The 25,364-nt window shown below is 47.2% G+C and overlaps 7 protein-coding genes and 2 non-coding genes across 9 annotated transcripts; 7 read left to right on the top strand and 2 right to left on the bottom strand.

Annotated features, from left to right (window-relative positions):
* Position 1: 1 nt before the first annotated feature.
* On the bottom strand, positions 2 to 638 carry RhiXN_10716 (uncharacterized protein; the record flags this gene model as incomplete). The annotated part of the gene is made up of 4 exons (XM_043330532.1): positions 2 to 121; positions 180 to 329; positions 381 to 520; positions 593 to 638. 4 exons carry the CDS (start codon positions 636 to 638, stop codon positions 2 to 4), a joined length of 456 nt encoding a protein of 151 aa, XP_043185877.1.
* Positions 639 to 872: 234 nt separating this feature from the next.
* On the top strand, positions 873 to 1,176 carry RhiXN_10715 (uncharacterized protein; the record flags this gene model as incomplete). The annotated part of the gene is made up of 2 exons (XM_043330531.1): positions 873 to 1,055; positions 1,114 to 1,176. The coding sequence occupies 2 exons, from the start codon at positions 873 to 875 to the stop codon at positions 1,174 to 1,176; spliced, it is 246 nt and encodes an 81-aa protein (XP_043185876.1).
* Positions 1,177 to 2,029: 853 nt separating this feature from the next.
* Positions 2,030 to 4,768, top strand: RhiXN_10714 (GMC oxidoreductase; the record flags this gene model as incomplete). Its single annotated transcript, XM_043330530.1, has 16 exons — positions 2,030 to 2,175; positions 2,235 to 2,317; positions 2,374 to 2,470; positions 2,526 to 2,553; positions 2,602 to 2,647; positions 2,701 to 2,739; positions 2,795 to 2,929; positions 2,979 to 3,052; positions 3,116 to 3,383; positions 3,437 to 3,656; positions 3,709 to 3,929; positions 3,999 to 4,087; positions 4,150 to 4,216; positions 4,292 to 4,459; positions 4,514 to 4,596; positions 4,655 to 4,768. The coding sequence occupies 16 exons, from the start codon at positions 2,030 to 2,032 to the stop codon at positions 4,766 to 4,768; spliced, it is 1,878 nt and encodes a 625-aa protein (XP_043185875.1).
* Positions 4,769 to 5,098: 330 nt separating this feature from the next.
* RhiXN_10713 (site specific recombinase, phage integrase family protein) lies at positions 5,099 to 6,033 on the bottom strand (the record flags this gene model as incomplete). The annotated part of the gene is made up of 2 exons (XM_043330529.1): positions 5,099 to 5,579; positions 5,669 to 6,033. The coding sequence occupies 2 exons, from the start codon at positions 6,031 to 6,033 to the stop codon at positions 5,099 to 5,101; spliced, it is 846 nt and encodes a 281-aa protein (XP_043185874.1).
* Positions 6,034 to 7,137: 1,104 nt separating this feature from the next.
* On the top strand, positions 7,138 to 9,038 carry RhiXN_10712 (glycosyltransferase family 1 protein; the record flags this gene model as incomplete). The annotated part of the gene is made up of 8 exons (XM_043330528.1): positions 7,138 to 7,189; positions 7,241 to 7,306; positions 7,361 to 7,706; positions 7,763 to 7,856; positions 7,919 to 8,089; positions 8,146 to 8,529; positions 8,588 to 8,677; positions 8,730 to 9,038. The coding sequence occupies 8 exons, from the start codon at positions 7,138 to 7,140 to the stop codon at positions 9,036 to 9,038; spliced, it is 1,512 nt and encodes a 503-aa protein (XP_043185873.1).
* A 548-nt stretch (positions 9,039 to 9,586) lies between these two features.
* RhiXN_12454 lies at positions 9,587 to 9,682 on the top strand. The gene has a single exon. It is a non-coding gene; the product is annotated as a tRNA-Asn (tRNA).
* A 345-nt stretch (positions 9,683 to 10,027) lies between these two features.
* On the top strand, positions 10,028 to 15,533 carry RhiXN_10711 (uncharacterized protein; the record flags this gene model as incomplete). Its single annotated transcript, XM_043330527.1, has 19 exons — positions 10,028 to 10,360; positions 10,407 to 10,801; positions 10,851 to 11,282; positions 11,330 to 11,481; positions 11,535 to 11,705; positions 12,871 to 13,066; positions 13,207 to 13,484; positions 13,547 to 13,627; positions 13,683 to 14,042; positions 14,099 to 14,178; positions 14,230 to 14,376; positions 14,431 to 14,494; positions 14,549 to 14,567; positions 14,621 to 14,868; positions 14,926 to 15,045; positions 15,106 to 15,203; positions 15,259 to 15,287; positions 15,351 to 15,417; positions 15,471 to 15,533. The coding sequence occupies 19 exons, from the start codon at positions 10,028 to 10,030 to the stop codon at positions 15,531 to 15,533; spliced, it is 3,333 nt and encodes a 1,110-aa protein (XP_043185872.1).
* An 815-nt stretch (positions 15,534 to 16,348) lies between these two features.
* On the top strand, positions 16,349 to 23,938 carry RhiXN_10710 (CHAT domain protein; the record flags this gene model as incomplete). Its single annotated transcript, XM_043330526.1, has 16 exons — positions 16,349 to 16,634; positions 16,690 to 16,770; positions 16,821 to 17,180; positions 17,239 to 17,318; positions 17,368 to 17,514; positions 17,567 to 17,630; positions 17,684 to 18,004; positions 18,067 to 18,186; positions 18,248 to 18,345; positions 18,398 to 18,426; positions 18,487 to 18,553; positions 20,186 to 20,225; positions 20,284 to 20,558; positions 20,597 to 22,891; positions 22,930 to 23,097; positions 23,150 to 23,938. The coding sequence occupies 16 exons, from the start codon at positions 16,349 to 16,351 to the stop codon at positions 23,936 to 23,938; spliced, it is 5,220 nt and encodes a 1,739-aa protein (XP_043185871.1).
* Positions 23,939 to 25,088: 1,150 nt separating this feature from the next.
* On the top strand, positions 25,089 to 25,185 carry RhiXN_12455. The gene has a single exon. It is a non-coding gene; the product is annotated as a tRNA-Asn (tRNA).
* Positions 25,186 to 25,364: the final 179 nt, after the last annotated feature.

The raw sequence follows: 25,364 nt of genomic DNA, 5'->3' as shown, positions 1-25,364 counted from the left end.
ATCAGCTCTCGAGCTGCGTGAGCTGCGTAACGATTTCGATAGCACGCTTGAACTTGGCTTTCTCTTCTTCGGTGGGCTGTACTTCGGACGTGCCATGTCCACAGCCCTGAGGTCCACCATTCTGAATATTCAATCGATTTCAACAAGACGTCCATCCATAGCACGGAAAGAGCACTCACAAACCACTCGAGGTCATCGCTTGCCCACATGATCGATGTATCGAGCCCATAGATATCTTCAATACCAGGGGGCTTTTCGGTTGGAATCTGTTTCAATATGGCATGTAGTTCATCAACGAGACTATACGATCCGTGGCTAGAGTCGTGGATCTATCACATACGCTAAGCAGCGCGCTAGGAACATACTATAGGAGTACGTACTGGTAAATCTTTGGGAGGACGTGGCTGAAGAGATGGAGTACCATCAGGACGAACCATAGACTCAATGAACAGGCTGTTGGGAGTATCAGTGGAGCGCGTAAGCTGATGGATTGCATTCGGAGTTGGGGGCGCGAATCCGCCTGCGAGGGCCACGAAAGGATATACTATCAATCCAAAATCACAACAAATGGCGTAATAGAGTAGTTACTGACCAGTAATCCCGTGTTGCAATCGAACCAAAAACTGTTGAGGAGGCATGGTCGTTCTCGTAGTGGTCCGTTTGAAGGCGACCCTGAGTGCCGAGGCCATGCTCATATACCAACACCGCCACAGATCGCCAATTGTATTTGACGTCATCAACTCCGCAGTGCACCACACCGCCGCATTCGAAATCGGCCCACTTTATAAAAATGGAACGAGTTGGGCTGCCCTCTCTCGCCTACCACACTTACTAGTACTGCGTATACCATTCACACACTTTCACTGAACGAAATGGCACCCAATACCATCACTGCTCCCGCCGCCGCTTACCAACCAAACCACCAGAGTGCCAAGCCATATTACCCATATATTACCTCGTCACAGCCTACAGGCCAACGTGGAATGGTTATGGCACCCCCATCTGATGAAGAACGCGAAGCCGAGAGGCTACGAGGGGGATGCATCCCACTTCCCGTGAGTTGATCGACCCGCATTCCGCAGCTAGCTTGCTGATTCATTATGCAGAACGGAGGCAGATGTTGGATCATCCCTATCCCATGTTGCTGCTAAAACTGCAGAGCACGCCGCTATCTAACGGACTATAAAAAAAACTACCTAATCTGTGTCTGTATGGTGTATTCTTGAGCAAGTATCGTAGATATTTATGACCCACTGTATTAATCTACCAAATGGAGATTCTGCTTGTGTTGCTTATGAGCCTCGAGGCGCACAAAACCGGTGGCTTCTCGAATAAGAGATTAAGTGAATGATTGAAAGGACCTCGCATGATGTACTTTTGACGACACTTTGTCATTGTTACTCTAACATACGTATGCTGCATCATCATGTCCAACTAAAAGGTGGCTAATACACCAAGTGGTCCCTTGCTTATAAATATCTTGCCAGTATTTGATTGTATAATATATAGGACAAACCCTAAGGGGCCCAACCCGTAGAGTATTCAAAAAGTCCAATGGTTGATCCCATGCAAGTTATATAGCGCAAGCCAGGGTCCATCACAATAACTTTAAGGCTAAACCTCAGAACATATCAAGCTTACTGAGAGATACATAAAAACGAAGTAAATTTCTAACTTCAGACTCCTAATTTGTCTCTTGAAGTACTCATTCGCAATTTCTCAAGTATATGCGCCCACCCTGCCCGTCGTACGGGCGACATCATTCAATAAGCGGGAGCCTCTGCCCGTTCATCCGGACCAACAAATCTCTGGTAAGATCGTATCACGTTCCTCGGGCCCCGATCGGATACTTGAACGTCGATCACATAGATTATAAACCACAACCCAAGTGTGATAAACTCAGATGGATGGGACTATGTCTACTTTATCGATGGCACGTTGCAGTGCGTGCATATAAGTAGGGCCCTGCTTGGGAACAAACTTTCTCAGTTTCTTTCATCTCGTTCCCCCCTCTGAATACGATTACCTTATGAAATTAAAGAGCAGGATTTGGTATTTCCTTTGGTTTGGGGTTGTCGCCACGATGCATACCAGGAATGGCGCCGAGTTTTCATCTCAAGCCTTTGATTACGTTATTATTGGTGGAGGTACTGCGGGCTTGGCGCTCGCAGCGAGGTTAGCCAAGATTGATTTCTATCCGAAGAAGGTTTACTTGAAAATAACGTATATAACAGGCTATCCGAGAATCCAAAGATATCTGTAGGCGTCATTGAAGCAGGTCCATACTTTGAGAATGATCCATTGATCGACACTCCTGGTACGAGAAATTTAAACTCGTTTCGAGCGTTGCCTTAATAATCCAGGTATTTTAAGCTCTGGCCGGTCGGCTTCAGGGAGACCCTACGTACGACTGGATGTTCAGAACGGTTCCGCAAATTCATGTAAATAACCGGTCCATGCCTATGGCAAGGTGAGCATTTATCATATGTCAGGTTCGAGTGTATCGTGCGATATGCGGTTCATAGGGGAAAGGCACTAGGAGGTTCAAGTGCTGTGAGTTTGGTTTGATGCACATCTCACAGTTCGTTTAAGCCATTTTAGATAAATTTAATGGCCCTTGACCGTGCATCAAAGATCGAGTACGATGGTACGTTTGGTTTTTCAGAATTATAGAGGACCAATCTAAAGCGAAACGCTTAGCGTGGGAGGAATTGGGAAACCCGAAATGGAACTGGGACGGTATTATTGTTTTATTGTATTTGCTAGCAATTGGGGTTGAAATTTCATTTGATAGGCTTACTCCCATACATGAAAGCCGCCGAACGCTTCGAAACCATTGATCCATTCCGAGCAAACGCTACACACGCGGACCCGGATGATATATACCCTTCTCAAGGAACCAAAGGTCCAATTTCTGCGAGTTTCAATAGTAAGCTTACATGCTTTTGGGCGTTGGGCGGCTGAACCAAGTTACTCAGCTTGGTATAGTGATATTGTACCTCCGTATAGAGAGACGCTGGCCAATTTGGGCATCCCAATTAATTACGACCCGGTTTGTTGTCTCTAGACCAATATGATATCCTAATTGAACGTGCTGACCATATGAGAATGACAGGACAGCTGTGACCCCTTTGGGCTATACAACTCAGCTACCGCCGTGAACCGCACAACTGGCACACGATCTTACTCGGCGAACACATACTTTGCGTACAACTCGGCCAAGTCCAATTTTGTGGTACTTACCGAGGCGCAAGTTACCAAGATAATGTTCGGTCATTCAAAGCCCGGCAAGAATGGGAAAGTGACCGCCACAGGGGTATCGTTTGTACACAATACCACGACACATAGTGTAAAAGTGCTGAAGGAAGTTATTCTATCTGCAGGTATGTGTATAGATACATGATTTATTCCGGTTAACACTACTTATTTGGTATAGGCACGTTCCAAACGCCCCAGCTCCTGGAACTTAGTGGGATTGGAAACTCCGCCATTCTACAACAGCATGGGATCACTCCTATAGTTGACCTACCGGGCGTTGGAGAAAATTTGCAGGATCATCTTCTCGTACCCAGTACCTATGAGCTGAAACCAGGGCCAACAACGCTTGATATTTTGCGTAATAGCCCTAGTTATGCAGCAGAAGCCCAAGCCCAATAGTGCGCATATAGCTCCTCTAAGTCTCGGATGCGATGCTGACTGCGTCTGCAGTGCTTCCACCCACGATGGAATTTATACTGCCACCACCTCCACCTTATCTTTCATTAACCTAGGGTATATTACCACACCAACAGAGCTATCAGACATGATAGCGAAACTAGACCGCGAGATTGCGGCTGATCAAGTCACGAAGTTGCAGAAGGCTCAATATTCGATTCAAAAAGATTGGTTAAAAAAGAGAGTTGGTACTCTTGAGATTGTGCTAACTCAGGGTAAGTTCACAAATAAATTGAATCGTCTGCGAGACGCTTATGTATAAATTCATTTCGATTATTTTCAAGCGTATGGCGGGACTGGAACACCCAAAGTCAATGCATCCTATATTTCTATACAGATGGCAATCCAACACCCATTTTCTCGTGGGAGCGTGGTAAGTAGTAGATTAGCCCCCATCTGGGCGTGCAAATAACCGACGCATTGGCGTGTATCAAGCACATCAACAGCTCCAATCCATTGGTAGCCCCCGAAATCAACCCAAATTACTTTACAAAATCAATTGGTATGTTGAAAGCGTGAGTTGATTCTATCTGCCCTTTGCTGACAGTGCCATATAATATTTTTATGGCGTGAAAAGACGAAGAAACACTTGTAAAAGCTCTGAAATTCGGGTTCAAAATATCTCAAACTGAGCCATTGGCATCCTATATTGTTGCGAGACAAGACCCTCCGCCTGAGACTTCTTCCGATGAAGCATACACCGAGTACGTGAAGGCCAACGTTAGGACAATCTTTCATCCAATCGGTGATTTGGTCCTGTGTCTTGGTAGATGCGGAAATCTAACTAACAAGCATACAGGTACCGCTGCTCTGGCACCAAGAGTAATAGGTGGAGTTGTGGATACGTCCCTCAAAGTCTACGGAACTACGAACCTCCGAGTAGTACGTACCGTTAAGTAGAATCAAGAGTTTCTCGCTCACAATATTTTTATTAAACAAGGTCGACGCAAGCGTTATCCCAATCCATATGGGCACTCACATCTCGAGAACTGTGTATGGAGTTGCGGAAAGGGCGGTGGACATCATTACTGGTGAAATAAATACAACCGAATAACTCAAATTCTGATTCGAATATTATGAATTGCTTTGAGCCGTCCTTGGTTGTAAAGAACTATGTCATTGTAGCACGGAGAATACAATTTAGAATCATGAATTTGGAGGGGGAATCATGAGCTTGTGGTATACATATACATGCATACCTCGACCTCAGAGATGAGGAAAAACAGCTGCAATGCATGCGACTACGCTAGTTTTGCTGAAGTTAACATCTACTTATTCCTAACGTTGTCGTTGGCACGTGAGGCGCGCAGTCGTGCTATGGTGTGTGCAAGCAGGGATGAATAATATAAGAAGCATGAAGTAATTACAAAGGTGTGAATGTGGGCTAGGAGGGTAAGTTACAAAGGGAGGGGACCACCGAGGTCATGTTAGCGACGCCGGTAGGAAAGACCGGGGCACCGAGACGCAAGGGAGGCTCGCTCCCGATCGCGTGCCCGCCGTTAAAGGAATGGGTCACTGTGCGTGGCGTTGGCATACAAGAACGAGGGAGGAAATCGAGATGACGAAGGGAGCGTCGGCCGGGTGCCGAATGGAGCCTGATCGTTAGGTATAGGTTCACACTTAGCGTGTGGGGTCGTGAGGCACGCAGCGAAGGGACAGTCGTGATGACTGGTCCAGGGGTGGTAATTGGGCTGGGTGTGGAGGTGCGGGATGCAATAAAATCGGCGTGCTTTGAAGCAATATCGCCTACGTTTCGCCAGTACCGAAGATGTACGTCGGAGGACCATCTACCCATTGATCTTACGACTTCTAGGGGAACTCCCGACTTTAAAAGGGCTGAGGTCCCTCCGATGCGGAAGGAGTGTCTGGTGAAGCGGTCAGATTGCGTCGTGGACCAGATTGTGTTTATTCTGGACAGGAAGGACGATTTGTGACGTTCGTGACACGACTTGACTGTTCATCGACGAATGAAAATAAGAAGGGTGACGCGGTGAGATTAGGAGAAAATTCCAGTAATGTGCGTATTGCTGGGGCTGCGTCGGGTGGGTCAGATTGTCTGGTTAGGAATACTGTTTCGCCTTGTGCTTGATTGCGTTTTGTTTGTGGTAGGCGGAGAGCGTGGGACTTCGTCGACGAGTTGGCGAAGTGAACAGACAATCGCGAAGGTAGTTTACGTGGGTCATGAGACCACTTATTGCTACCCAGAGGTTCGCCCAAATGGCATTGGCCCCAGAAAGCTGTAAGGGCTACAGCGAGGGCTGCTATGTCGCCCGGGTTGGAGAGGTCTAGACCGCGCCTCAGGTCCAGTAGTAAAGCCATAGATATAGGTTCACGTGGGTTAAGTATAGCTGAGCTAGGGGTTGGGTTGAAACCCCCTTTGAGGATGAGTTGCAGGCGGGAGCTTTCATTTCAAGTCTCGTTTCGAATGGTATGACATCATTTTATGCCCAAGATTTAGGCCTGGGTGTAATGCACACTATTGAATTTATGTTTTTTGTTATAATAAGACTAGTTCCAATGACCAGTGAAATGGATCATGCCAGTGCCAACCCAATCGACTTGTCCTCTACCATCGACGTTGTCAGCTTGAGTGAGAACCGGCGCGGTTCCCACCTCACATCACGTGACCAACCTACTCCTTGACTTGGCCACCTACTCATAGCTGCCCAGTTAGTCTGCGTGTGATTACGATTATAAAATAGGACGATACCATCTGTCTGTTATTAATCATCAAATAGACCTCGATTACATCCCGTTAGGGCTGGATTAATCACTATCTGACTACATTTGATGAGACAACTCGTCTAGTAGCAGCCATTTGTGTACCGCATCTTACTCAATCCTTTACTCAGCAGGCAGAATTATCCATCAACAATATGCATGGGAAGATTGCCTCAGCTCAAATTCTGTTATTTCTCACCTTGGGCTGCTTACATATATCATACGCGTCTTCAAATTTCACCTCGGGCTGCCGTAGTTATGGGCTTCCCGACATCGCGCGGGAAAGGCCTATGAACTTAGGAGGATAGAAAGGTCACAATGATTCACCAAGGAAGGGATCGGCTTGAATAACAAGGTTTTTCATTATTATTGGTGCTAAATTTTAGGAACGCCCTCAACTGTCCGGACGTCCACTTTTATCTTGTCCAAAGTAGTGGAAAATGCGATAGTAAGCCACTGGCAAATGTATATATATCTCTAAATTAAAACTTTGATCTGATAAAATAGATGACGTGATTTGGTTGACGTGACCTTTTGCAAACCATACCGCGCGCAAGTCCCTTTGTCAAATGCTATTCGGGGATGATTCATATCACCTTTAGTAGTGCGGGGATAAACGCAGCAGTCGCGACATATAAATAGTATCAACATGACTATATCACCTTCATTCACCGCTTTTGCCACCCCAAACCAGTCTCAGACATGGTCAATGTTCCTTTGAAGCACGTTGTATTCGTTCCTGGTCCTCCATGGGGTATGTCCTTCCGCTGTGCTATCCTTCTGGTCACTGAGCGCAATGTCATAGGTCACCTACGTCCTGGCATGAAGACTGCACTTCGTCTGGTGGAGAAGTTTCCGGACCTGTTCATCTGTTCGTACATATGTCAGCCTCGGTTGTTCTGGAAACTTACCTACCTTCTACTAGCCTTGTTTGTGTACCAGACAGAGCTACATAAGGCCATCAAGTACCTCGACGCCCAACCTCAGGTATACACAAGACGGATCAGGCTCGTCACTGAGCCTACCGATGGCCCTTCAGTGGCCTCCGGCCAATTTGAGGAAATGATCGCATCCCTAGAGGTATCGTTCGGGTCCTGGATAGTCAAAGAGACCCAGCAAGCGACTGTTGTACAAGTTGATGGCCGACCGGTAAACCCGCCCAGTGTGATCATAGAGGACCTGTTTACTGGCGGTGTGGGATTGGCCCGCAGGGATGAGCATAATCTGCCAGTCGTGGCATGGTGGATCATGCTGGCTGGATCGCTCGTAAGGTACGTGTTACACTATCCTACTTTTTTGTTTAGTCAACGTCTAACGTGGATTATAGAATCCTCACAACCACGAATTTTTCCGAAGAGGTAGGAGCCTTGCAGGATTCATCTCGACATGGGACGTTGCCTGGGGAGGATCAGGTTCCTGAGGTAAGCATCCTTTGGGAATGCAATCTAGCCCCAAGTTGAACATTGGCCCACCCAAAATTTAGGATACCCATGACCAACTAGTCAGCGTCCCAGGACTCCCGCCTTACTACTCATGGGAATCCAAAACTCAAGATGTTCCGGACATTGATTCATTTTTCGTGTATCTAATTGCGCGATGGAAGAACATGGTCAAACATATAGACACTGTTTTCTGTTCTACAACTTTTGAGATGGTATGTTTCTTCAATTAAGCTGCCGAGATATGCACTTTATGTATGCGCCCATCCAGGAACCTCTGGTCGCTGCTGCTCTTCCAGGTGCCTTTGGGAAGTCCCTCAAAACCTATTGTGTCGGTCCCTCTGTGGACCTTGTGCCCCCTCACCAACCCGACCCCAAGTCGCCCGTCACCCAGTTCCTTGACCGCGCATATGTCGAAAATGGCGCACATTCAGTCATCTACATTTCATTTGGAACTGTTTTCTTCCCCCTTCCAAGTTCGATGCCTCATCTGATGGCCGCTCTGGACGAGGTTGCCAAGGCCGGGTTCAAATTCGTGTTTGCACTCTCATCGAAGAGCGCAACACTGGACAAGTCATGGATGGATGCACATATCGAGGCGGGCAATGCGGTATTCCCCGAGTGGGCGAATCAAACTGCGGTCCTGGAGCACCCTGTACGTCTTGGCACCCTCATAGCCGATTGCTCAAAATCTAACCGACGTTTCTCTGCAGGCAATCCACTACTTTTTATCTCACGGTGGGTGGAACTCGTCCACCGAGGCGATTGTGCGTGGCGTTCCGATGATCTTCTGGCCGATAATGGTAGGCACCCGCTTTCTGCTACTCTTCTATCTTATGTCTAATGCCATACTAGGGCGATCAACCTATGAATGCTATACAAATCGCCTCTATGCATGACTGTGGCTTCGAACTTCTGCAAGTCCGGACCGGGGCTGCCAGATCTACGGCCTACCGCAACAGTTCCGAGGTTGAGATTGTGGGGACAGAGGAAGCGGTACGTGATGAGATGAGGCAGATACTCAAGATGAGTAAAGGGACGCGAGGCAAGCACCAACGCATGAATATCCGCATGCTGGGCAAGGTTGTTACCGACTCGCTCGGACCCGGTGGAAGTGGAGACATAGCGTTAGAGCAATTCGGTAGGCAAATAGGCCTTGCCTGATGGACCTCGAGCCATGATCGGAAGAGCCGAGGGGATAAATAGACTCTTAGGATAGATCTTAGACATTAGACCAGATTCTATAATTGTAACCCATGCCTCTGTGTATACGGATTATACGATACCACCTCAAATGAGCTTTCTTTTTTATTGACCGCGCTCCCGGAATACTATGCCCACGGGAGCAAAATAAACTTCGAGTCAACCCCCATCAGTACGAAACTTGTATCATTCCACTCCCTATACTCTGTATAAAATTAGGCCGTTCTTGGATTCAAATCTAGACTACAGAGATCTCCCTTCGTGCTCATTGGTTCGGCACTCAAGAAATAAATCAGAATGACCATAAATGTACGACTTCCGGGAGCTCAACGCTGCGCGTACAATTAATTTAGCACGCATATTCATCACAGGCGTAGACATACTTACCTATGGTAATCTCGGCTGGACATAGGTCGCATCTATTTGTTTTACTTTACTTTCAGAAGCCTTATCCAACACGGTCACTAGACCCAAAACTAAAGCTAATGTCCACTTGTCACCCATGAACATCTCCTATGGCGCAATCGGTGGCGCGTCTGACTGTTAATTTCTTCGGCAGAGGTCAGCAAATCAGAAGGTTGTTAGTTCGAGCCTAACTGGGAGAGCTCTTTTTTGAAACAATAAAATGTGTCTCATACAATCCTTGCCAATTTCCTTAGGGAAGAACTTCATGTCCATAATTCGAGCCACACGGAGAGATAGAAAAGATCATATAAGAAACATACAAGAGCTTTAAAGGTTTAATCAATTGGGGAAAGTAACCGCATTATTTTACGGGGCCAAATGAATTCCGAGCAAACCTCGTTGTGCGTTACCGTTACGCTATACTCTGTGCCAGCGCTAAGTGATAAATAATTTCCAATTAGCCTAATTTATGGGTTGGAGGCACTGCCCTTACACTTCCTCCCCTATCTCCACCACTCAGTTGCCCTACCATTTGATTGGTGCACATGGAAGCTCAATCTATATGGGGTCAGCCTCTGAGCGAGTATGCTACTCTCTATCAATTCGAAAAAATTAAACAGCGAGGAAGATTTAACGAAGACCCTGCACCCACCTTGACTCAAGAAGCAGTAGACGTACTTTCAGCCTTGAGTAGGGTTGGGAGTGATGGCGGAGCCAAAGTTTCCAGCGCTCTTACCGCTACAGTGACTATGCAGAACTTCCGTTCTATACTTAAATTAGTCCAATATCCCAAGGCTTATCGCCGCTTAGCACGGCCACTGGCAATTAGTGGATGTATTAAACTCATGTCAGCCATAAAACTGAAGGGAAAGCACTCGGTAGGTATCATTACACTCATTGGAGGATCATTTGACAGTACCTAAGCCGTTTAGCTATGAATATGGATACTTATGCTTTCGCGTTCTCACAATCGTGCTGGGAATTTGCATTCTGCATCGATCGGATCGGCTTGACATCTCCATCGAAGTGATGCAAGAAGATGCACCTATGAACCCTGAACATGATATAATGCAGCACCTGGGTCATCACGTATCTTCGAGTATCTTCATCGAACTCAAGGGCCAAAACCAAGCCTGTATCGACTTAATATTTAGGCGGGGCAGAGGACAATCCCTGCTAGTTACACCACAAGACATTGCACTCCTTTCAACAATGTTGTGGGATGACCGGAAAACATTCTTTAAGGCTCTTAAATCTACCTATTACCCAGGAATAGCGTCTGTGGTTTTTGTATTGTGGCAGATAAATCGTCAGGAACAGTGCGTACCCAAACTTTCAGGAGACAGAGGATGGACTTAATTATTCTAGAAATACCCCTACGCACAAGTTCCAGTCAATAATTCTGAGCGAGATCCACTTTCGGTATAGCCTCCTAGCGACTAGTGATCAACAACATGCCATCACTTATATGAATGTCGATATTAACTCTCGGGGCTATCGTCCTGTCTGGGAGGCAAACACCCAGCAGGTCGATTTGGAGGATTGTAGGGAGATTGTATCGGCATATATCGACCGGTTTAACCCTCTATACCCCATTCTGCACAGCCCCATTGCCTTCTTGGATGGACCAATCTTACTGCGCCCCCTTCTTCAATTTATTGCTCCAGGAACTTCAGACTTGTTGCCGAAAGTTCTGGAAGTGACTGTGAAACGTATATGGGAAGAGGTAGAGGATCCTTCTCCGGATTATAAGCCCGATATGCTTGTTGATGCAGTACGAGATACGTTTGCGAACTATATGTGAGTCTACCAGCGTTATTTGTACTTTGTGCTTAGCACAATCTTAGGGCAATTCTTCAAACCACGGCATTTCGTCAGATGGATCTCATTTTATTTGAACAATTTATAAGCGTTTTCATTAAATGCGGCCTCATCGATCTCGCGGCTCGTGCAATATTATTGCTTGAGCTTCCTTCCGAGCCACCTGCACATGAGCTTGGTGCGCCATCCAAAACTCATCCTTTGAGGTATTGACCAACTACTGTCTTTTAGCTGGCAGTGTAGACTACTTGCCTCGCACAAAAGCCTTCTTCGGCCAAGTGTGCATACTCCTACCTCCATCGTGCATGTATATTGTTTGGGACCTTTTGTTCCCGGACTGGTTTAAATACCGGAGTTACCTTGTCTGGTACTCAGAGATCCGGGAGCTCGTTCCTAAGGATCGTGAGCATATAAGAACGCGTCTTGCTACCTGGAACGAAATTGGAATGGCGTTGGGATACCAAGTCCACGAGAAATCACCGTTCTGGTGTGGCTATGCGCGATGTCATGATCCACTCGGGATGGGTGGCGTCCAGTTCACTTGCCCCATGTGTCGCAATGGCACGTACTGTAGTGCGAGGTGCCAATCGCTGTGAGTTATGGTCTCCTAGTACCTCACTGTGAGCCCGTGATTGAGGCCATTTAAAGCGACTGGAGAGGTCCCCAAGCCGCTCATTCGTCTTTATGCGCTTCAGCAAGAATTTTACTCAAAACGCAATCATCGACGTAGCCTTCCCAACAGTCTTTATATGTATGTTCTCAGTAATTTGCCTCTCTTGCATATTAAGCTAACACTGATCCAGATTGGGCGTCTGGACATATGTGGGTATACTCAACTCTCTAAATGGTCTTTATCAGGTTTTAATTGTAAAGATAACCGCGATCTCGATACGGATAACCGAATTTAAAATGATACTCTTGTCATTACAGCCAAATGAGCAGGTGATCTGAGATATTAGTGCGAGGGATACCCAAATTATGCTTGATGGTCCAAAACTCCAACCAGTACCGGTTTCGGCATTCAGCAACTAGCCCCACTTTAGGTTCATCAAAGCTATGACATGAACTCCACATAAATTGTTCCGAGCGGAAGTGAGATGCCGAGTGGAGTCGTTGCCAAGTCCTGGAGGCCCTGGCCACTGGCTACACATTTACTTTTGTAGACTGAGTCTTGGACTGCGGCTTGCATGCGAGCGCTAAACAGCTGCATATTTCGAATTAAGTAGGTCAAATTGGGGTCTGTCATCATCTACATTCTCCTCATTATCCCAAATGTGATATCAATTATTCCACTTTTCACGCTGGTACCCATTTAATTATTCTTTGATAAAAAGGGTCGCCGTTTATTCTAACAAATGAGATATCTAGTACTAAATACCTGGCTGCCACAACGTTTGCTCCGGTCTGCGGCTCCGCCTTGATTAGAGCACATTGTACAATACCATAAATGGATAGCACCCCGAATTACATGGCCGAAACACGCTTATACTATGACGAAATTTCACGAATATGAGATCGTTACGTAGTTCACAAATAAGCAATCTGTTACAGTAACGTTCCATGATAGGTAAGAACATCAAAGATGTCATTCGATATGTTCCATCACGACGCGCGGTGCCGGGCTCATCCCCTATATCGTGTCATGCCGTGTTTATGCTCGACAAACGTGAAAATCCAGTACCTAAACGGTCTTCGGCCGCCCCAATGATATCATTTCTCGCGGCTACTAGTGCAGCCCGGGATTCGACCAGACCCATGAATCGGTGCCCCTTGGAGCTCTACAAAGCCTGAAGCTATCCGCCAGTGGACCATATGCCCAAACATGACATAGCCATACATCATCTTTATAAGACGCTAGCATCGTCACCACTCGGGACCATCGCGAACTCATGCTTTCCCTTAGCCCGAACCTTCTGAAGTTCACTTCTTTCTCGTTTTTATTCGCCGTTCAGGCGGGTGCGAGTCCGCTGCTCAGCGAGTACCATCGCTATTCTGCTCGAAACAACAACCTCCAATGGTCCGATTGTAGTGTGGGCCTTCCAGGTCGAGAGTGTACTCGCTTCGAGGTACCTCTTGACTGGCACAATGACACGGCTGGCAAGGCGTCATTGGCAGTTATCCGGTATCCAGCGACGAAGCAGCCGAAGCTTGGTACGCTGTTTATGAATCCAGGAGGACCAGGTGAGGAATCACCGTGCGGGTATTGGTTATGATGATAAATTGCTAACTGTTTCTCTGGCTAGGCGGGAGTGGCCTCCAAAATGTCCAAGGCGCGTACGGAGATACCCTAATGGAATATGTGGAAGGAAAATACGACATCGTTAGTGAGTATAATCATATCATCTCATTCTTCTATCGAGAGGTTTACATCTTATACAGGCTGGGATCCTCGCGGTGTAGGGCAGACCATTCCGCGCGCGGCCTGCTTTGAAACGCCAGCCGAAGAGGATGCCTTTTGGAAAGGCTCCATCATAAACGCTGGGCCAGAGGTTAGAGGCAATTTTACCTCTCAGACCGACTTGGACGCCTTTTACTCAAAGCTCGACGAGTCCGACGCATTGCTACAACGGCTTGGAGAAAAGTGTATAGCGTATAGTCCCAATACCTTCCAGTACATCGGAACCGCTGCAACAGTGCGGGATATGGTCGCTATCCACGACGCGCTTGAAGGCCCAGGCAAGAAAATCGACTTCTTGGGTATCTCGTATGGAACCATTGTTGGGCTGCATTTAATCAACAGTAGGCTTAGATAATGGGTTTCATCTTGTCGCACCATCGCTAACGATTGCTATCAGTGTTTTCGGACCGAGTTGGGCATGTCGTACTCGACGGAGTGGTTGATCCGGTTTACTGGACGAATCGCCCGGCCCACGAGGTCAGTTGCTGGTATATTTTTGTCGAGATATGACGACTAAAACCGGGATAGCTCATGATAAATGCCTGGGAGTCGATCGAGGCGACGTTTGACGGGTTCGCGAAAGAGTGCGCCAATGCGGGCCCTTCCCATTGTGCCATTGCGGAGCAAAACTCTACCGCATCCAGCATTCGCCAATGGATTCTCGATCTGATAGACGTGAGTAAGCTTGTGTACTTTGCAGTCGCAATGATTGCGAGCAGAGCTACGTAGGCCGCCTATGACCGCAGGCAGGAAATCGGCGCTTCAGCCCCATTTAACTCTTCATCTTTGCGCGGTAGGCATTCGTACTGGCTGATCCACTCCACCCATCGCTTAAAATGTCTTTCAGCGCAACTTTCCAATGATATGTACACACCAAAAACCTGGACTAACCTATCACACACACTTTACATGATCAAAGCCAGTTTGACAACACAACCTCTTTGAATATAACTCAAACCAAGAGGTGGTTGCAACTATTCGACTCAGTCGGCTCAATGGGCAGCACACACTACTCGCGCCAAGAGCCAACTAGCGAGCAGACAACGAAGAACCACAATGTTCCTGAAACAGGCATTGGATGCGCCGACGCTCGAGATCCAGGGGATGTAACAACTAAAGACGTGTTCGACACTGTCGTCAATGTTACGCATCGTATCACTCCAACTTGTAAGTTATAACCACGAATTATTGTACTCAATGATACTATTGGCCGCGTTTTATTAGTCGGTCCTCTCGGTGTACGATTCTTGAGCAGGGCATTTTGCCATCGCTGGCCGGTCCGTGCTGTTGAGCGGTACTCCGGTCCCTGGAATAAGAAGCCACCAAAACCCATCCTCGTCATCGGTGAGTACTCTCACCATGTATTTTCCCCAATTTGAGGGTAAAGTGACTCAAATCCAACAGGAAATGAGGCAGACCCTGTTACGCCTTACGTTAACGCAAAGAGCGTTGCAGACTCCTTTGGGAGCTCTGCCGTCCTGATTAAACAGGCTGGCTACGGAGTGAGTGTCATTGTCCCTGTGTCATCGATGGAAAGCCTGACAGCATCTGGCCTAGCATGTATCGCGCGAGATGCCTTCGGATTGGTATGCACGATTCATTATCCATCATGTAATGATCGCTTATTCTTTTATTTTCTTATAAAATAGCACCGTTGCTGCGATTCAGAAGTACCTGGTGCACGACGAACTGCCAAAGAAGGATACGTTCTGCGAGGTGAGCCAATTGCCAAGTGAGACCGGGTGTTATCTAATCCATCGAACAAACAGGCAACCACCAAGCTGTTCACCGAACCAGTAAATACCACAAGTGCATCCGGTACACCTCAGTAGAGCAACTGCGATAAATCTGAGATGAAAGTTCCTTAATCCGCACGAGATACAATATGATGCGCTGCATGTAGCCGCTAACTAATTACAATGGGTTGACGCGATTCTAAATTGATACTGGTAAATGTACTTTTTTCAGCTCTTGATGTTTTATTTTGTAGCCCTACCTTCACTATGTGTATTCAATTAATCTGTACCCCACTCTTGTCTATAATGGAATAAGTTGTACGGCGCAGCCCCTGAGTATGTCACGAGCCACGGTGTAGACTTATTTGCCGAAAAAGCCAAGCCTCATCACGTGACCTGATCTCTTGAAACTTACATCAACTGGTAATACGGAATACTATGAATGGGTAAGACGCCGAGACCCCCGACGCAGCTGAAATGCGCTCATGCTATGACGAAATCTCACAAACATAGCCATTGTTGCGCAAGCCGAAAGCAAATTCAATAGCGGCACGCTCATGACGGCACCGCGGGCCATGAACCCCAGAGATATCACTTGGTGCCTTTGATCAAGAATTGTTCGACAATGCGCGCTCCGAGTTTAATAATCTTTATCATGACTTGAAGTGCTGATGGCCGAGTGGGTGGAAGCGCAGCCCTAAAACAGTCTTCGAAGGCCGCTCAATGATATCATCTCTCGTGACTACCAGACGCCAAGATTCGACCAAGCCTATGAACTGATGTCCCTTGGAGCTGGAGCTCTACACAGCTTGAATCCACTCGTCGGCCATTCATGCACTCGGGTGTGACATAGCCATGCGTCGTCTTTATAAAACCTTAGCGTGTTGAGTACTCGGAATCATCGCGGACCTATGGCTCCTCTTAACTCCATCCTTCTTGCTTTTTTCTCGTTTTTATCCGCCGCTCAGGCGAGTGCAATCCCGCTTCTCAACGGATACCACCGATACTCGGCTCGAAACAGCAACCTCCAATGGTCCGATTGTAGTGTGGGCCTTCCAGGTCGAGAGTGTACTCGCTTCGAGGTACCTCTTGACTGGCACAATGACACGGCTGGCAAGGCGTCATTGGCAGTTATCCGGTATCCAGCGACGAAGCAGCCGAAGCTTGGTACGCTGTTTATGAATCCAGGCGGACCAGGTGAGGTGCTATCCTGTAGATACCACCTATGACCTACTGAATATTTCGCGGATAGGTGGGAGTGGACTACAGACGGTTCAAGGGCCAGACGGGGATGTCATAATGGAACATGCTGGAGGGAACTACGACCTCGTTAGTAAGTAGAAACACCTTGTTCTACCTTTCTTTTCTTTATACTTCATACAGGCTGGGATCCTCGTGGAGTGGGGCAGACTGTTCCGCGCACTGCCTGCTTCGAAACAAAAGCCGAGGAGGATGCCTTTTGGAACGGCTCCATACTCAAAGCATTTCGACTAGAGGTTAGAGGCAACTTTACCTCTCAGACCGACTTGGACGCCTTTTACTCAAAACTCAACGAGTCCGACACATTGGCACAAAGAATCGGAGAACAATGCGTCACGCATAGTCCCAATACCTTCCAGTACATTGGGACAGCCGCTACAGTGCGGGACATGGTGGCCATGCATGATGTACTTGAAGGCTCGGAGAAAATCAATTTCTGGGGCATGTCGTATGGGACCGTTGTTGGGGCATACTTTGTCAATAGTAAGTTGAGATGAAAATTCTGATCGTGTCTTAATCCGGCCCTAATAATTGCTATCAGTGTTCCCGGATCGAGTGGGACGTGTCATACTTGATGGAGTTGTTGATCCAGTTTACTGGGCAAATCGTCCAGCTCACGAGGTCAGTTTTGATCGGAGGTTTTTCAGGATAACAACTCAAAGTGTACTAGTGGCTCGGAAACGTTTTTGAATCTACCGAGGCAGCATTTGATGGGTTTGCAAAAGAGTGTGCCAATGCGGGCCCTTCTCATTGTGCTATCGCGGAGCAAAACTCTACCGCATCCAGCGTTCGCCAGTGGACTCTTGATTTGATAGACGTGAGTAAGCTTATACCCATTGTACTTACATAATTGTGACAGAATGGTGTAGAGTGCCTATGACTACGGGCAAGAAATTGGCCCCTCAGCGCAACTTAATTCTTCATTGATTCGCGGTGAGCGCTCATGTTAGCTGATAAATCCCACCCAGCGCCTCATACCCTTTCAGGCCTGCTTTTCAGTCAACTTTACCGGCCACAAAACTGGACAACTCTATCTCAAATACTATACGAATTTAAGGTGGCACTTGATAACCCAGCTTCTTTGAACACAACCCAAGCCAAGAGGTGGTTGCAATTGCCTGATTCAATCGACCCGATTGACAATAAGCTCCGCCCACGTCAAGAACCGACTAGCGACGAAACGAATTTGGCCTATGCTTATGACTATGAAGGCATTGCGTGCGGCGACGCTCAGGATCCAGGAGATGCAACAACTAAGGACGTATTTGACATTGTCGTAAATGTTACGCATCGCATTAGCCCTACTTGTGAGTCTCATCACTTATTATTCTACGAGTATAATGTGATAATATTGGTCGTATTTTATTAGTTGGCCCCGCTGGTGTGGAACGGTTAAGTAGGCCACTTTGCCACCGCTGGCCCGTCCGTGCTGTTGAGCGTTATACCGGTCCATGGAACAAGACGCTATCCAACTCCATCTTGGTGATCGGTGCGTAAATTGCCATATGATATTGCCCTTTCTGGACCTCAAATGGTCTGAACCCAATTAGGTAATGAGGCAGACCCTGTCACGCCTTATCTTAACGCGAAAAGCGTCGCAGACGCCTTTGGGGGCTCAGCTGTTCTGATTGAACAGGCTGGCTACGGAGTGAGTATCACTCTTTTCATTTTAATGGCTAGTTTAACGATATCCGCTGTAGCATGTCTCGAGAAGGATGCCTTCAAACTGGTAAGTATCACCCATTTTTAACGAAGCAATAATGGCTTAATTTTTATTATTTTATGAAAGCACTATTTCTGCAGTTCAGAAGTACCTGATACACAATGAGCTTCCAAAACAGGACAATTTCTGCGAGGTGAGTAAACTACTAGCCAGTCCGAGCGTCACTTAATGAGTTTGGTAACCAGATAAGCACTAAGCTCTTCGTCGAGCCGCTAAACGCCACAAGCATATCCAACACGCTCCAGTAGAGCAATTATCGTCGAGCTGAGACGCAAGATCCCTTGGCTCTCATTGACTTTGAACGTAGTGACAGCATTTATTGACGGACTAGTTGCAATGACTATTGAAACTCTGAACTAATAATTCTGGACATTATTTTCTCATCCCTGAATTTGTATCATATATACTCGCATCACTAATTTGATATCGCTCCTGATGCCAATTGCACTTCCATTTATACAGTAGAACTTACTTTGCATCGGGACTGACACCACAAAACGGTGTTCGAACAAGGCGACTAGTCAAACTGGCCGACACTATGCACCACGCTTCAAGGCTCTGCATTTCTATACTTAAACCTTGGAATGAAAGTTAGGTAAACACATTCCGCCCGGTTGGATGTCAGTGACCTAGTCGGAATGTACTAATACATGCACAACATATTGTTAATTATCATCGGCCACCCATCCGCTATCACCTATAATAGGCCAGCCATCAAACAAACTCTAGTTGGTCCGAGAATTGAATGGTCGTGATCAATATAAGCACTTGAGTACTTTCATAGTCTAGGAATACGGTGTGATTGGTTGACCCGAAGAATGGGAATACACTGCTTAATGCTGTGATCCGTGGGAGTTGAGAACGCTTCAAGCTGTGAGCATAGCATATATAGGGGCATGATCATGATTCTGCTATAGGCATTTGATGAAAATGCACCGCGAGTAGAGGTATAGCTGAGCGTTGACACATTATATATTTCGTCAATCCGTTGAAGAACTCTACATATAGAGCCCATATGGAACGAATAATTTCGTGGGCATCAAAGTGTAATGTAACGTATTCGCACGAATATAAGTAACAGGCGCCCAGGCTCGAAACCCGGATTGGCCGATGAGTGCTTCACATATATTCACTGATACCTTGCCTTTAATCAACAACCTTTTTACTTGAATCAGAGAGGCTATAACTTCGGGCAGGTTCGGTTATTTACATACATGGCGAGTCTTAGCACAGGTAAAGTGGACGTGGTCAAGAAGAAACCAAAAGGATAATTATTTAAGCAAGAAGAATCAGCTCAGCTGACACGGGGCGGTTGGAGAGGCTGTACTCATTAACGACGTACCATCCCCTCTGAGATTAATAAATAGATCTAAGGGACGAAGTGAAGGTTGCATACCCAACAGACACCCCCTCGAATCACACTATTAGATAGCAAAATCTAACCTCCCCCTCTTGGCGTCGAGGGCAAAGCAAAACATTTCAAACTCCAGTCGTCGATAATAACTCATAAGCCCCAATATTACATCCTTTGTTCCAAACAAGGGTAAGATTCAAGAGGTCGATACCAGAGCTCGACCTAGCGGTTGCTGAACGATAGGCCGGAAACGAGAACAGGGCCAGAGAGCGCATAAGGAGGGCTTGGATTCGTGAGTGGCACTCAGCGGAGACTACCAGCTAGCTGTAGGAAGAATCTAATCGACGGTCAAATAATGCCGAATATAGAGCACATCGGAAGATATCGCAATACACATCTAAATTTGCCCAGCAACGTTATTTGGGCGCTGACTCGGAAATGTATGCATTTGGTGAGCCTACGAACAGCGACTAAGTGCTTGTTATCTCAGCTTATATATGATACTATAGGGCCTGAAGTCTTGGATCAGCTCTGGCAATCACACCTCGATCAATTTCAGCGTCTAGGAAACCTGGATGACATCGAAAAGGCAATTGACTATGTAACTCGTGCACTCCTGCTGACCCCAGTTGGCCATCCGAGTCTACCAAGGCGCCTGACTGGGCTCGGAGTTTGCTATGACAGTCGGTTTCAGAGAATTGGAGATCTGGATGACATGGAGAAGTCGATTGAATGTGATATTCGCGCACTTTCATTGACCCCCGCCGGACATCCAGACTTGCCAGTTCGGCTGGGCAACTTGGGAATATCTTATAAAACCAGGCTGCGACGTCTGGGCGAGATTACCGACCTCGAGAAGCAATCGAATGCGATACTCGCGCACTCGCGCTCACACCCCACAATCACCCAGAGCTGCCAGACAGACATGCTGCTCTAGGAGTGGCCTACGGTGATCGATATCAGCGCCTAGGCGAGCTTGGAGACCTCGAGAAATCGATTGATTACGAAGCTCGCGCGCTCGCACTTACTCCCGATGGCCATCAAGACCTGCCATACCGACACGCCAATCTAGGGGTATCTTACAACCACCGGTATCAACGTCTGGGTGAACTTGACGACCTTCAGAAATCAGTCGAATTCAACTCCCGTGCACTCGCCCTGACTCCCGATGGACATCCGAACTTATCAGACAGGCATGCGGCTCTGGGAGTATCATATACTAATCGCTATCGACGCCTCGGTAACCTCGATGATCTTGAAAAGGCAATCAAATGTGACTCTCGCGCGCTTGAACTCACCCCCGATGGTCATCCATCCTTACCGAAAAGGCAAGCAGCTCTAGGGACCCCATACATTGATCGATATCGACGCTTGGGTGATCTCGATGACCTTTCAGCGGCAATCAAATGCTTTTCCCGTGCGCTTGAGTTAACTCCCGATGGACATCCAGACATGCCACACCGGCATACCTCTCTAGGAGTATCGTATAGTGACCGATATCAACGTCTCGGTGAACTTAGTGACCTCAATAAAGCAATAGAATCCTTCTCTCGCGCACTCGCACTCACCCCCGAGAGCCATCCAGACTTGCCTCATCGTCTTGTTAGCTTAGGAGGGGCGTACGGTGATCGATATCGAAGACAGGGAGGACTTAGTGATCTCGCGGAAGCAATTGAAATCTTCTCTCGAGCACTCAAGCTCACCCCCAACGACCATCCGGACTTGCCTACACGACATGCTAGTCTAGGAGCGTCATATGGCGATCGGTATCAGCGGCTAGGCGAATTAAATGACCTTGAGGAATCAATCGAACACAAATCCCGCGCACTTGTACTTACTCCCGACGACCACCTAGACTTACCAGCCCGGTATGCTGCTCTGGGCGTCTCCTATGGTTTTCGATACCAGCGCTTGGGTGAGCTGGGCGACCTCAATAAATCAATTGAATACAGGTCTCGCGCACTCACACTCACTCCAGAAGGCCATCCAGACTTATCAGAAAGGCATGCTAATCTAGGAGCATCATACGGCGATCGATATAGGCGTTTGGGCGAGTTTAATGATTTTGAGCAGTCAATCAAATACAAGTTTCGTGCACTTGCTCTCACTCCTGATGGTCACCCGGATTTGCCAGCTCGATATACCGCCCTGGGAGCATCTTACACTGACCGATATCAAAGACTGGGAGACCTGGAAGACCTGAAGCAAGTGATAGAATATTATTCTCGCTCGCTTGCTCTCACCCCCGAAGGACACCCAGATTTACCGCGTCGATATGCCGGTCTAGGAAGGTCTTTTAATGATCGGTATCGACGTCTTGGCGAACTCGGTGATCTCAATAAATCAATCGAATGCAACCTTAAGGCACTTAATCTGACCCCAGAAGAACATCCCGACCTATCTTTGCGCCACTTCAACTGGGCCGTAACCTGTCACGACCAATACCAGTACACAGGAGACCCTTCTCATTTAGCCACATCATTGGACTCCTTCCGAAAGGGATCTCAACTCCTTTCCGGCGCACCGCGCAATGTATTCGAGTGCGCTCTTCGCTGGGCTAATCTTGCATCCAAGCATAGCTACCTCAACCGTATCGAGGCTTTCCGTGCAACAATTGAGCTTCTTCCTCATTTTATCTGGCTGGGGGCCACTACTACCCAGCGATACCAAGACCTGATGCTAGCTGAGAACTTGGCCGTAAGAGCTGCGTCTGCCGCAATCCTCGCCGCAGAGTACAGCCTCGCGCTAGAATGGTTGGAACATGCGAGATGTGTCGTATGGAACCAGACCCTCATGCTTCGCTCCCCCCTTGACGATCTCGAATCAACCTATCCAGAGCTTGCCACTAAGCTTCGGTCGGTCTCTCAGCAGCTGCACCATGCCAGCTCTGAGGAATCAACATCACTGGCCACAGATACACCGGAGCACCGGCATCGTCTAGCCAGGAATTATAGCGAACTAATAGCCCAGGCACGTCAAATACCTGGCTTTGAGGATTTTCTTCGACCGAAACAATTAAACGGTCTACTGCAAGCTGCTCGCAATGGACCCATTGCTATAATCAATTGTCATGAATCTCAATGCGACGCTCTACTTATTTTACCTGGACGCGATCACGTTGGCCATCTTGCTCTTCCTAACTTCAACGAAAAAAGGCACGAGATGCTCGCTTAGAAGTAGAAAAAATGTTGGGATATAAGGGGCTCCGAGAGCGCAGGCCTATGACTGAGGAAGTAGAAGAACTCAACCCAAATATTGGACCTATGCTTGCGGATCTCTGGTATAACATTGTCAAGCCAGTACTTGAATATATGGGATACATAGTACGTCCAGAAGGATGAAACTTATTGATGGATATTAACTTTGCTTTGGTAGAATGATACCCGAACCGAGGACATCCCACATATCACATGGTGTCCCACTGGTGCAATATCCTTTCTGCCTCTACACGCGGCTGGCGACTACGACCAGCCACAGTCAAGAGTTTTCAACCATGTCATATCTTCATACACTCCCACACTTGCTGCTCTACTTGCATCGACTTCCTCTGAACTGAATCGTACACCCAAGATACTCGCTATTGGTCAAGAGGATACGCCTGGCCACAGTTCATTACCCGGCACCATGAGGGAAATCGAACACATTAAGGCTCACACAGACGGCAAAACCACGTACTCGCAACTAGTGGGCGGCAACGCGACCACCATAACCGTCCTTGACGCAATGGACCAACACGACTGGGTACACCTCGCTTGCCACGCCCACCAAAATGCCAGCGAGCCCACCAAAAGTGGGTTCTTCCTGTACGACGGCACGCTCGAACTTTCGGCCATCAACCAACGATCTTTCAGAAACAAAGGGCTCGCTTTCCTGTCTGCTTGCCAGACTGCGACTGGAGATGAAAAGTTGCCCGACGAGGCAATACATCTGGCGTCGGGCATGTTAATGGCTGGCTATTCGAGTGTGATCGCGACTCTGTGGTCTGTGATGGACGATGATGCACCGTTTGTGGCTGACAAGGTATATGCGCAGCTGTTGAAGGATGGGAAAATCGGGAACGGGGAGGCAGGAAAGGCACTACATCATGCTGTTGGAGCGCTGCGTGAGAGGGTTGGGGAGAGAGAGTTTGGACGATGGGTTCCTTATATACATATAGGCTCGTAAAGCAGAGCAAGTTATCAGACTGGCTATGATTAGGAAACGGACTACGTAGATAACAATCCCTTACTCGCTTTGGTCAAAATTACTTAACTCATGCATAAAAAATATCTCTTGCTCTGTACTTTAATCTGAATGAAACCTCAGCTTGATTTATCTCGTACACTACATTTCGCCAATAAGATCACTCCATATTGTTACATACCAGTATGGGTTTTATATATGCGCATATATTGAGATAAATGACAAGTTATTTGGAATCACCTTCACTCTCAAGAACCTCAGTATAGGCATTATCAGCACGGACATATAAGGGTGAATATATGCGCGGCAAAAGTACGTTTCAAGCCATAATACGACTGACACGAGGCCTCTCTGCTCCCCGGAAGGCGACATATATTGAAGAAGCATGTAATGAATCTATAAAAATACCAATAAGTACATATATCTATTGTTCACGGCACCATGAGTGGAGATCAGCCGGCATTTTGTGGGATGCCCAAGCTACGAAGCAGCAACGGGTGTGAACCGGGACCCCAGAGACACGAATACGACACGAGGGACACGTAGCCAATAGAATCCACCTAGGAAGTTAGAATGAATTCTGGTGGAACAAGGGGCTATATGGTTAGCGCGTATTGTGCGAGTCTTGCGAGTGATGTTGTCGCGAGCACGGAGAGGCACGTCCGCCCACTCACCTGTCACGTGATCTACCTAAGCGTCGGCATGAGCTTGTGCTCCCCAGTATTAGTTGTGCGCTCTGCGCGCAAGCTACGGTGCATCACCTCACTTGCAACCTTGTCGTTTAGGCAAGCACTGCATCAGGAGATTAACGAATTATTGGTGGAAATTGTTATTGGTGAGCTTGAAAATTTAAAGAAATTAACCATCGGTATCACCACGCCCATTTCGTTGTTACATTTTAAAAGAGGAATAGTGCCCAGGTCCTTGTTTAAAAACCCCAGGCCCACTGTTATAAAAGCACCCACATTTTATTGTGAGGAAAGATAGATAGGCCATGAGGAGGTAATATTGACTTTTATATCGGATGAGGCATCCACCCACAATTCTCAAGTAACACCTCGTTCCAACTTAAGCCAAGATAGATCAACAATTTCCGATAATTATAGCGCTTTGCTGACCTTGAATTAACAAGTCTCCTATGGCGCAATCGGTGGCGCGTCTGACTGTTAACCTCGTCCGGCTGAGGTCAGCAAATCAGAAGGTTGTTAGTTCGAGCCTAACTGGGAGAGATCTTTTTTTAAAATCTTTTGTTAATTGTGCCTGTCACGACATTCTGAAAGCTAAGCACGAATATCCAATATTGTGACAAACACCTCTAATCCCAGACAACCAAGAAATCTCAACACAAACGCGGTTCAGATAAACAATCAAGTAAAGGAAGTAGGTATATCACAATGGGAATACATAA

This window comes from Rhizoctonia solani, chromosome 14 (genome assembly GCF_016906535.1).
Source record: "Rhizoctonia solani chromosome 14, complete sequence".
Lineage (NCBI taxonomy): Eukaryota > Fungi > Basidiomycota > Agaricomycetes > Cantharellales > Ceratobasidiaceae > Rhizoctonia > Rhizoctonia solani.
Note: the sequence above shows the minus strand (reverse complement) of the source record. Positions and strands in the feature narration are given on the sequence as shown.